Raw genomic sequence first — 13120 nt, forward strand, 5'->3', positions numbered from 1 at the left:
TGTGCAGAAATGCAAAACAACCAAACAAAGATGCAAAACAACCACACAAAGATGCAAAACACCCACAGAGATACAAAACAATCACCCAGAAATGCAAAACAATCACACAAAGATACAAAACAACCACAGCGAGATGTGAAACAACTGTGCAGAGATGCAAAATAACCACACAAAGATATAAAATAACCACGCAAAGATGCAAAACACCCAGAAAGATGCAAAACACCCACAGAGATACAAAACAATCACCCAGAAATGCAAAACAATCACACAAAGATACAAAACAACAACAAAGAGATGTTTGAAAATCAGGCTTTGAATGCCTTTCTGGAGTACTTGTAGACTTTTAACATCCATTTTGGTTCTTCAGTGCTTAGAATACTGGCTTATAGCCTGTATTTTGTATCTCACCATCATCCATTCTTGTCTTTTTGTGTAATGAAATTACAGTAACGTTCATATTACATTGTAGTACATTGTAGTTGTTTTTAGTGTTGTGTAGAAGGGTAGATGTGCCTCATCCTCTCGTAATCTGTCCATGACTGTAGGCTACTGGAGTCACAAATACGAGGCATTTACTGGTATTTTAAATTAAAACACTTAAATTTGTTTATTCATTGTTCATTAATTTAATTGAATGAATGTGACATCTATTAATAGCAACGATCAACAATAACAGTCAATGCACCGACACAATGACAGATTTCTGTGCTCGACTGCGTTGTTGGCTGAGGTGAGAGTGGGAGCTGAGTGGAGAGACTGTGAGGAGAGATGTGCATTATACAGTGGACAAAGGGAGGTGTCTGGACTGAGAGCAATTTCAGGCAGAAGCTGCTTTCAGGAAAGCCAACAAGTGTGACAAATTGTTTTTATCAGGTCAACTCTTTAAAGTATAGTCTACCAGTATTTGGGGAGATGAAGTGGGTGTTGCTTTCAAAGCATTCTGGGATCAAGCCGAGACCAAGTGAAGGCTGGAGGAGGAAGAGCTAAAGAAATATGTTGAGTTCCATTGGACTAATATGTAATTATATGTAATTATAATATGTTAAAAAAATACCATGACATACTATTTTGTGCAAGAATTCTACCTTGAAGCAATGTGAAATGTGTTGTAGGCTGAAAGTATGTCAGGATTGCCTATATTGCAATCACAATAGCCAGACTTCTGCCAGTGCTTGCAGTCTTCCCAGTTCAATCCCAGATACATTTAGTTGCAATGTATTTTTCTGCATATCTGTTCCTCATTGGGTGTAGTTGCTGTTGTTTAATGTAAAATTCAATTCCAACAAGGGTTCTGGCAATTTACTTGCCACATACGGGCAAATACACCAGAGCACGAGTATAAATGCTCACAAAGACAGACTTAAAAAACAGATATCAAGTTTTTTTTTTCTTCAACTTCACTTAAAATTATGTTACAAATCTCTAGCAGTGCAGTCTAAAGCCAGAATTACAATCAATGAGTCCTACATAAAGGTTATTTATTTTCTGTAATGAATATAAACACCATGTCTAGGGAGTTAGTTTTAAGTGGACTAGATATCTACTTGTAAGTTTTTACCTAATTTAATTTTTCAGAGTTCTTGTTTTTGCCCCATTTTTCTTGACATTTCAAATGTCTCAGTAAAAACTCCATATATTTCCACACTTTGCTTTTTACCTTGTCTGCTCTAATTTGGTTTATTTAATTCCTTTAATTTTGACTGTGTTTTTTTCTCTTATAACCTGCACTGTTGTTCTGGCAGGAAACATTATTTTGTTCCAAGTAGAACGACACTTGAAAAGAAAATTTGATTAAAAAAAGTTATATTTGATGCCTATTTTGTGCTCTGAAAAAAATTTTTAATAAGCATGTTATTTGAGCACTTTCTTCCCCTGTGTTTTGCCTTAGACTGCATACAGTCTTGCCCTGACTTCTAGCTGGAGGTTGTTGGCACTGTAGGCAGTCTGAGAGGGTGACTGCAGGCGACTCCACCTTCTTTGCAGTTAATAGCCTCCTAAAAATGACGCAAGCACCGAGCATCAATCAGATGTGTAAAGAGGGGTGCACTCAGTGGTGAAGATGCAAACAATCATCTATCATGAGGAATCAGGTCACAGTCACAAAAAACAAGCAGGTTCTTTTGTAGATTTGGTGCAGCTTTGTTTTTTTAAATATATATTTTCATAGTTTAAACAAGCTGCACAAACACAAATAACTCCACGCACTGTTTACCACACACATATAAACTGGTGTTAAAAAGGAACACGCTGTGAGGATGTTCAGGCTGAGTACATGATGAAGAAATAGAGAGACAGAATCTAACATCAAATTTATTCCCTTAACACCAAGTCTATCAATCTCATTCATGAGTTTGAGTTTTTGAGACATCTACATCATCATTGTGATGCACCCCCCCAAAATATATAGCACAATACATTTTAAAATAATTAATCCCAATTATTTCATGATTTAGTCTTAAAATGTTATTAACCAGGACAGATTTTTAAAATATATATATGTATATTTTGTAGTCTTCATTTATTTTTTGAGACAGTATCATTTTATTTTCTCGAGGTACTCTTTTTCTTTAATTCTATAACTGATATACAGCCCATTGACTTTTGATGATTAGCAATGACAGTGGCCTCATAAATATAACTACATAATGCTCTTGTAATGATAGCTGCACTGGCATCATTGAACTATTTTGCTCACTTGACTCATTCTGTAAAAAAATTCATTTTCTGGTCTGAATCTGATGCTGCAGACAGTTGGTTCATGCAAGGTCATCACTTATAATCTGTTCCATACATACCAGTGGTGGCTGATGCTGAGAGTAGTGTGTGTTCAGGTTAAAACAGAAACAAAACCTCACAGAACGAGGCTTTGGGGCTGTTCACTTCAATGATCACAAGTTTGAGTCCCATATTTTGGATTTTGTTTTTGTTCCAAAGAGCTTTTTAATTGGTCTTTTAGTGGCTGTTTACTTTCATGCACTAATTGGCTTCGTTTAGGCAACAAAAATGGGCTATTTGATTAGGCTTAGGCTACAAAAGTATTTACTTAGGGCTGTGAAATGGTCACAGTTTGGGTCACAATCTAAAGTGCAATTTAAAAAGCTGCGTTTATCAGCTTTTACATTAACACCTTTTCACCGAAAGACTCGATGTCTTCTACATAATCTGTGTTGCTCTCTTTTTTTCATTACTAATTACAATGAATAATAACACCCTACTAAAGGAGGGGGGTGGGCTGCTTTACTCATGCATAAAAGACATAAGTCATAGAACTTATTTACTAAGGTGATGCCCCTAAACCATCTGGTAAATTTACAAAATACACATTCAAATAAACTTAAACTGCAATAATTTTCTAGAATACTTCCTAAATAGAAGCAGACATATGTAAATAGCTGTCTTTCTGTGTATATGGGCATCAAGACATGAAGGTACAGAGCTGTATCCATCTTGCTGAAGGGCAGAGCTGCTACTGACAAAAGCTGCAGAGGTGCTCCTTAGCATTTTGAGAATAAAGTAGGAACTTACTGCTGATAGTGTCATCTTTTGGACCATCCAAAAAACCTCAATGGAAAACATGTGGAAGCACATTTTAGTTGTCACACACCTACACATAAACACACACACACACACACACACACACACACACACACACACACACACACACACACATATATACATATATACATATACATATATACATATATGTATATATATATATATATATATATATATATATATATATATATATATTCACAGTTATATAAAGCTGACTAGTTGTCTTCGTTAGTCTTTCCAAAGCTCCGCCGTCTTCTAGGATAGCTGATAATGTGACTTTAGACATTGTCTAAATGAATAATTCATTCTTTTCTACTTTGTAGCCTTACACAATGTGGCCCGAGCACTTGACATGCATTATTAACTCGGGTTTTGTTTATTTAATTGTCTAGGCCTTTCAGTTGGTGGTATTTTCCTGTCAGTGCATTCTGTCCACCTTCGCAAAGCCTGCTTTATTCAAACCCCGTTGTCTGTTTTACTCACTTGTGGGACTTCTTGCCCTCGATGCCCCCAGGGCCCGACCCGCAGTCATGAGCTTGAATGATGAAGGTGTATTCCTTCTGTAACTCGCAGTCCACCAGGCCCCGTGCCCTCAGCTGGCCCTCACCGGACGTACCGTTCAGCACCACTGCCTCGAACGGTGCGTCCAGCCCGTGTATGTTGAATGCACAGATCTCCCCTAGAGAGCAGGGTGGTAGAGAAGAGAGAAGGAAAAGGAAGGATGAGGTCAGATTTAATCAATGTCCGTCACACAGAAACCAGCTAGACAGAATTCTGTGTGTAAATTAAGCAAACAAAAAGCTTTTTTTGGGGAGAGGAAGTTCAAGAAAAAGGTTTGCCTTTACTAGACGCCTGCACCGATGGCCAGTAGGAACGAAATGTTCTTATCCATCATGCAAACCCATCAGAGAGCACCTGACTGGTCCCAGTCTGCAGTGTGACAATGACCCTAAACTTCAGAAGGAGGCCTGGTACAGATGGCTGACCCCCACAGAGCCTTGATATTCACATTATGGAGCCAGTGTGTGGCAGGTTCTCCAAGATGCTTGGAACAACCTACCTGCCAACTAACTCATTTTCACAATCAGATTACGCTAACATTGTAGGAAAGAAACACTGACTTCATTTAACATTTATGGATGTTCCTGTGGGTCCAACTCTTAATTGTACTGCATAGAAGAAACACATGCTTATTTCCACCAGCAGCCCCTGTAACAGATATTGTTGCAATATTCATATCTGCGCTGTGCTGCCGATTTTCACTATCTGCAACGGTGGAGAAATAACAGTTCAGTTCCTGTAACTGTTTCTCTTGTACACGTGCTCTCAGCATCATCCTTGAGAAAGATCCAGATTGATAACAGTGCAGAGTATACATACATGGCAACATACTGGAAAGAATAACAAAATGTAAAGCAAGCAGATTACTAAAACCTCATGATTTTTATTGGGAATTATAAAAAAAAAGATCTAACCCACTCCTGCCTGAGAAAGTTCATGAATAAAGTTAAAATGATCTACACTAACAACCACAGGCTCAGTTGTACGATTATACATCAGCACCTCACTGTCTCAGTTTAGAAGTTTAGCAAAGTTTAAACCCATTATGTTATTTTCAACTCTATAGTTGTGTTCTTGGTCTCTAGTAGAGTTTATATATGATTTATAGTTAGTAAAAATACTGATTTATTTGATTTATTTGCTCTGCTTGTTCAGCTCCTCTCTTCATTCACAGTCTGAAACAAGCCCAGGCTTCTTTCTCTTTAAGCCAACTTACTTGTGATTGGCTGTCCCCCTTAAACAAAAAGAGCCATACAACTGAGACTGAACATGCACACTCCACAGAGAAAAGTCCCAGTCAGATAGCAGATTCAAACCTAAGACCTTCTTGCTGTGAAACAACAAGAAGTTCGTGGTATCTCGATGACTTAGACCTCAGAGGGTTAAGTAACATACCTGTCTAACCTTAGTCCTGAAGAACTTTCTGTCTTCTGTTTGTGTTTTACAGGTTCCTTTGTGTTGTACAGCAATATAAAATTTGTTACGTTTTCTTAATATGTAAGTGTTGCTCATATGATGTGTGAAAGTTATTTAAAGTGTAAGAAGTACAGTTAATTCCATGGTAGGGTTTAACACCTCGCTTAAAAGAAAATCTTTAATTTAAACTTTATTTGATTTAAACTGTATTGTGACTGAATAAAAACTGGACAAAACAAAGCCTAACGTTTACTTCTTGGCCACCTTGGGTTATTCCTATTGCTCCTTCACAAGTGCACAATGAAACATACAGGCAAAGCAAAAAGCATCAGAAAGTCACACTGGAGCATTTATAAATAGATCAAACTCGCAATGCTGTCAATGCCCCTTCGTACTTAGTGTCTAATTGCTCTTGTGAGAAACACCAAGGACATTCCCACCGTTTCCCCACCCAACATGGAGCCATTCTTAGTAGTGCACCCAAAAGCAACGTTAAGCGCAATTGAGTTACACAGGGGCTCAAGTAAAACTAAAACAGCTCAAAGTCACCCTTGTGGCGAGATATAGAGCAAGAAAATCCATTTAAATCCAGAGTGAGCAGCTGACAAGAGCAAAACAAAAGAGGCGAGAGACGGCTGACATTTATTAGCAGGAGTGTATAAAGAAGCGGTCCATTTGTGGGGTTGGAACGCTTTTTTTTTCTTCTTAACTTTGAGAACTGACATCCTCTTGTGCTTCCACTGGTGGGATTTCAGGAAATCACTTAACGTGCTGGTCTCACACTCTGACCTGTGACGGCTAATTGCGCTGATATCACTTAAACTAACAGCGAGGACTAAATTGGATTCCCAAGCAGCTTTGTGTGCACATTGCTCCTGGCAAATTCTGATAAGAGCAACTTTATTTTCTGCCCCCCTTCTTTCCCCTTTCATCCTGCTTCTGTCATAATCCCCGCCACCTCACCCCGCCCACACCCAACTCTCCCGCCTCCTCCCTTCCCGTTAGGGGCAGGGGCTCTGAGATGACAATTTGCCCGCAGACGAGCTATAGGCAAAGAAAGATGAAGAAAGAGCAGACAGAGGGAAAAAGGAGGGCAGAAAGTAAGAGAATTGAAAGGGGTGGGAGGTGTCAACACTGTTTGGTTGCTGTAAAGAACACCCCCGCCCCCGTTTCTGTATTGCCTGAACAATGACTTATCAGAGTTAAATGGGCCCCCATGCCATGGAGAAGCACGGCTTGCCGGCAAGAGCGAAATCATAAAATGGCACCGAGCAAACGGTGTGAGACGGCGAGTGACAGAAGATGCAACAGTCTTGACGTGAGGCTTCTCTCGACAGTGCGCCACCACCACACAAAATAGGAAAATGGAAAATCCATCACCGCTGGAGCGAGAAATAAATCCAATACACACAGGCAAGTGCAGAAGCTTCCCATCAGGGCGAATATGCTGAAGATATGCTGATGGTGCGCACGCCCACCGTCGAGGCTGGGTGGCCCGACGTGCTCCTTCGTGATTTAATTGTAGCTGAAGGGGAGAGGCAGGGAGAAGGGTCAAGGTGACCGCAGGAGGTGTGTGTGTGTGTGTGTGTGTGGGCGGGTGGAGTGGGGGGGGACCTCCCTCTCTTAAGTCTCAAAAGAACACTCTGAATGGTTCCAGCTGCCAACAGACCTGTCATTTTTTTTCTTTCTATCTATCACTTCACTCCAGACCTGATAAGTGTTTTGCCACCTACGGCGAGGCAAAGATGGGTGGTGGAGCGGGATGTGGGAGAGGGGACGAGGTGGAAGAGCACTGGCCCCCGGAGGCAGTGGAGGAACAGATGTTGGGCGGATGGAACTTGGCAGAGGCATAGCGCTCCCAAACGCTAATTACTGCACTAAACTGTTAGCTAAATATGCATCTCGGTGTCACATTAGACTTTTAAGAGGTAGATTTACGATCAGAAGGAACTCTGTCTTCTTGAAGGGGGGTGAGGTGGGGGACATTTAAAACTAATGGATGCAAACTAATGGATAGTGTGACTGCAGTGCTGTTTCTTTATTAGTTTATTTTCTGGCTAATCACCACTGTTTGACATAATAAATTGCTTTTATGATCTTCAGCACTCCATATAGTAGGCCTGCAGCATTTTTAATCACTATATGCTTTTATGCTTTACACACTGTAAAACTTTGAAACTAACTTACTCGACTATGCCTGATTTGTCCCCGCCCCCCCTTTTTTGCTACCTCATTCTCTGCTGCTGTGATTACTCCGTTTCCCCTTGGACATCATTACATTTTCATTTAATCAACTCTGAATTAAGGGTTGTCTATTAGTTAGTAGAAAGTGCGCTCTGGACCTAAGCTGCTGTCCTGCTGGTGTCAGAAGTCGTCCAGCGCTCAAACACCTCAAGGGAATCTGGCACCGGTCCACTCTGCACTATCTTAGAGGACGGAGAGCTCATTATCACTGAAGGCAGAGCTGCTTTACCGGCAATATTGGCTCGTGTTTGCAGAGCTGGAGGAGTGTGACAAAATATCAGGGGCCTCGGCGCCTTGGGGCCCCAAGTTATTATCAAAGCTGACAAAGCATTCTTGATGAGCTGCCTGTATCTTAATATATACACAAGCCGAAAAGGTGCTTTCGCTCACGAGTGCAGAGATATGCGCGGCAGCTGTTTACCGAGCATTTGAGCGAGGAGTAAAAGTGGAGATATCAGGCGAGGAAGCAGTCACACTGCTGAGAGGAAGACGAGGAAGAGAAAGATATAGAGACAGATGAAAGGAGGAACTGAGAAGGATGGGAACATGGCCACTGCTGCCTTAGGGCAGCTCCGATTTCCCTACTGGAGAATGACCAAAGCACAGGCATGAGTACACACACACACACACACACACACACACACACACACACACACACACACTCACACGTTCACTCAAACAGTGCCAGCTCGGCGGCTCTAATCAGAGCCGACATGCCTTTCATCCTCCTACTGTTGGAACAAACACCGGATAGACAGCAAGTAAATCAGATTTCTGGATCTCATACTGCTACCGAGCACATTCTGGAAGAGGAATCATTTCGCTGGCACCGAAATGTTTGCATTCACTTAATATTTCCCCTTGTCGCTGTTAGTAAACCGGCCCTGTTTGCAGAAGAGTTGCTGTGTTTTATTAGGTTTACACAGTTGTCATGATTTCAGCTGCTTTTCCAATTCTGACGTGGGATCAAATTATCTGGTGTATTAGTCACCTCTGCAACCTACTAATTCTCCTGCTTACTTCAACCCCCCACCCTCAAAAAAAAAAAAGAAATGCAATCAACACACCCACAAGCACACACCCCGGCCCCTCTCAGCTGCAGTGCAGAGATAGAGCACGAGCCTCATAACTCTGCAGAGGGCCGAAATTGAAAATGCTGTAATTATGCTCTTCATGAAATTAGCCAGCCGAGGAAAAAAAAAAAACACACAATTGAGAAGCTGTCCATTCCTGAGATAAGGATTAATACTAATCAAGCCCACATGTTCTGACTGCGGTGCATGAAACCTGAAGTGGTGTTTCTGTACAGTGAGCGCCTCTGAGTGTGTGTCGGAACGGGGATTTTTAATTAAACTACAGCTTTCTCAACAGGGGTTTAAAGCGGGAGGAAGTGGGCTTGTGTGTGTTCGACTGTTGCGGAAGGGGTGCAAGTTGATTTGCTCGACCTCGTGAGTGCCATCCCCACCGCCACCTCCCTTCTCTCCTCTCCTCTCTGTTAATTACATTAAAGGCCCCTCACACAGTGTTAATGACATCCCACTGTCTTCTAGCAGAGTGAACACCCACCGTGTGTGTGTGTGTGTGTGTGTGTGTGTGTGTGTAGGCATGTGTGAGAGAGTGAACGGTGGAGGATTGAACCTTCTACACTCAGACTCTCATGTCAAGGAAGCAATGGGTGGCCCCCTCCTGAAATCAGCTCATACTGTTGTTGTTCATAAGCATGTAGACGGTATGTATCTGCACTATCCCTGCTCCTGATGTGCAGAACAGTGTTCTGTATTAGTGCAGTGAACACAGAAAACTGCACGGTGGGCTGCCCATGACCTTTCCAGTAAGTGCAATCTGCCAACCAAAGCAAGCACGTAGCTTCCAAAGATCACAGCTCACCCATCAAAGTTTACATCCACTCACAGGTACAGGCTTCTCATCACAGGTAGGTGGGAAGTTCCTTTTCTGCACGGTGATTCAATTGGTGGGTGTAGTTTAGTAGGAAGAAAAAGGAAATACTGTACATGAAAAAGTGGGATTTTTTTTTTTAAGGAACTGGGTCATCATTTCAAAAAAACAGCACAACCTACACCAAGAAAATCTACGATAGGTCAGATGAAATGTGCAAATTTAATTTTGCAGTGAATGTGGAAAACACTAAGCCTTGAATCTTTGTAGAACCTACGATGTTATCCACCTAAACGGCTGAAGTCGCTGCCAGCGTTTATGCTCATGCTGGTGCAGTGATTACCGTGTGGTCGCTTCTCAACCCTGGCTCCCTGCCCTTGGTTGTGGTCAGTTTTCTTTCGGCACATTTGTCCCTCTGGTTCTTCGATCACATCCATTCTGATAGCTTCTCCATTCTCCCTCCAGGAATTTACTGACATTTGTGATTGATGCGATGATTATTATTCCTTATATTAAGATGATGATGATGATGATTCTCTCACTGATAAATTCAAATTCTTGACATGTAGTTATATGTAGGGAGCTGCACATCAAGTTTCACATTGGTTACAATTTTCAGTGGGTTTGTGGTTAAGGCGTACATTTCCCGCTGAAGCATAAATCCCCAGTAAGCTGTGATCCAGCAGGAGAATCAACAGTCAGATTTGGTGTGACATGAAATGCATTGTGCATGAGATACATGCACTATACGTATGGAATTTGTGGCTCATGTCAACAAATCTTTGCCTGACACCAAGGATAGTATAAATATCAGAACATCGATGCATGCAATTATGGCAATTGTGACGTGTGCCTGTTACTCCTGACTTGTCACCCGTTTGTGTCACATTTAAACGAACTAAATAAGCACCGAGATTCAATGTGAAGAGTTAATATTGTGGCGGACTCCGACCTCAGTCATCAGCAATGTAGGCTGCCTGCTCAACCAGGAGAGATATAGCAGTGCTGAATGACTGCGTTTGAACCCAAACTCGGAGCGTTTCAAAAATATAGCCAAGTAGTTTCAAGTACCCAACAAGCGAGTGAATTCAGAAAGTAAGTGAAAATGACACAAATCTGTGAGTGTAAATGACGTGTAAAACAAAAATCACAAACACACAAATCACAGTTTTTTCACTGACAAACTTGTGACTCTCCCCAAGCTTGCACCACACCTCCAATTTTATAATTCAGCACTTTCACAGAGAATGGCTTCCTCTCCTCTCCAACAAGCCACCAAAGCCAAAGGACCTAGTGCATATCTCATATCTTTGACAGAACAGCAATATTTGATGCCCTGTGATAAGAACTTATTGGTATCACTTTACCTTTAGCTTATGGGTTAAAGTACCTGCCAGAGTAAAATTGCTGTTTAATGCTTTATCAGTTTCCTCTGCATACTTCGCAGTCCCTCCCTGCCTAGTGCACATATGAATTAAATTAACTGAGCTCGTCAGAGAAGCTTTGGGTTTTAATGTAGTGCTCTTCAAACACAAGCCAAAATTACCTTAGTTACTTCATCGGGTGTAATACTTTATAGAGTTTTTGGACTACCCCAACACTGAGAAGAACTTCCCATAACAAATGCACAGATTTTGATGTTTAGAAGTGGGTAAAAACCCTAACCCTCTAAAAGCATCTAAACGTGCTGTAGAAGTATCGCAATATGAATCCGGTTATGTCGCATTTTTGGGTGAATCAGCATGGGGTTTTCGGTTTCATCTCTCCAGGCATTTCATTGGACAGCAGCAAAAAAATTAAAATAAATCAAGGCTACTTTGTCATAGCAGCTTCAAAGGTCTGTTAGCTCTGCCAAGTGTGTGCGATGACACACACCCACCTCGCCTTATATGTCAGTAAAGTTAATCACAAACCCCAGCGGGCAACGTGTCAATTACTTCAACTTGGAGCAGTGCCAAAGCACTGCTGTGCAGGAGTCAAACCATCAATAACAGACTGGCATCTGATGCAGCACCAGCTAAATCATTACAGTAAACACAAACACCTCACTTTAATCAGCTGGCTGCTTACATCCACCCACAAAATATTCACTCTGTGCTTTCAGTCAGTGACGGCCAGGAAAGGTGAAATTTCCCGGCAGTGATCTAAAAACTGACGTTGAGCAATTTTTTGAAAAAACAACTTTCTTCTATTTCCTGTTGTTGATTTAAGGCATGGCTCACATTGGAAACCGTATCCACCGAGTGCTAATTCGGGGGAAAGAAACTGCATAATGCCATAAAATGAATAGATATAAGGCTTTAATTAAGATTAATTCCAATATTTTGTGTCATGGAATGACTTTGTAAGGCCTTCCTACATGTAAAACGCAAGTTCTTTGACACAACTCTTTCCTCTGCGCTGAATACCGAAATAAGATTGGCCTTCCAAAAATGGTGAGAGGAGGTAAAAAAACACAAAAGCAACCAAAGAGAAAAAACCCAAACCTGCTAAACATTAACAAAACAAAGCCAAGGCAATCACATTAAACACAAAGAGAAATCAATAGTTTCTATTTTCCAATTCTGTTCATGGAAATGCCCTCAAGGGAGAGCATGTGTCCTTGTCTGAGCAAGGCCAGTTAGAGTTCAGTGTGTTCAAATATCCGTATCAGAGTTTATGACCCCCATTAATGCCTCAGAGGATGTTCTCTCCACAGTTGAGCAACATGATGAAGCAAAGACCATCACATCGCTGACACCCTCTTTGATCATGGATAGGGTTTATTAGATCTAAGGTCAGCAAAGCCAAACAAAATCAAAGAACAACCACACAATAGAATATTTAGAGTCCATGCAAACCTGATTACGTGCCAAGTTTTCTTCACAGCAGAAATGCAACCTAGCCCACAACCGTTTTTCGAATGTTTATTAATACAACGCAACAAAACCCTGGCTTTGTTTCGACGTTTACAGTATTTCAGTTTTATTTGTTTTTCACCACTACAGCATGCAGTGCTTTATTGAGCTTTATAAGCCCAAAATTAATGTCAGAATGATCCAAAGCTCCGGTAGGGATTATGAGAAGCTCGTTTCAGATATCGCTTTAACTCTCTCACTAAGTGGATTGTTGATGCATCTAAACCATTTGCACTGTTCAGCTTTTCATTTTACTAAACTAAGAGAACAGTTAGCCAGTCCTGTTGCCTGGAAGGCTCTGCTTACATTTTTGCTTGCTATCTTTCTTCTGATTGGATGCCCATAGCAAACAGAAGGATTTAATTGCATTCAGGCTTCACTCACACAAGCACAAAGACCAGTTGGTGACCCCTTGACAACCTCCAGTCGCTATTCCCTGATTCCACAACTGATTGCTACCAGAGGGTTACTGACCTTAATTAAAACAATAATTAAAAAGTAATAACTTTACAAATGTAATCAGTTCAGAGATATAAAGAAGGTTATTA

At 41.2% G+C, this 13120-nt stretch overlaps 1 protein-coding gene across 1 annotated transcript in view; it reads right to left on the bottom strand.

The window, feature by feature from the left end:
• LOC100697909 (calsyntenin-2) overlaps positions 1-13120 on the bottom strand; it is a 309840-nt gene that overhangs the window by 128226 nt on the left and 168494 nt on the right. The window contains exon 3 of the mRNA XM_005461707.3: positions 4042-4237. Within this exon, the coding sequence (XP_005461764.1) occupies positions 4042-4237 (196 nt within the window). The remainder of the gene's footprint in view (positions 1-4041; positions 4238-13120) is intronic.

This window comes from Oreochromis niloticus, linkage group LG14 (assembly GCF_001858045.2).
Source record: "Oreochromis niloticus isolate F11D_XX linkage group LG14, O_niloticus_UMD_NMBU, whole genome shotgun sequence".
Classification (NCBI taxonomy): Eukaryota; Metazoa; Chordata; class Actinopteri; order Cichliformes; family Cichlidae; genus Oreochromis; species Oreochromis niloticus.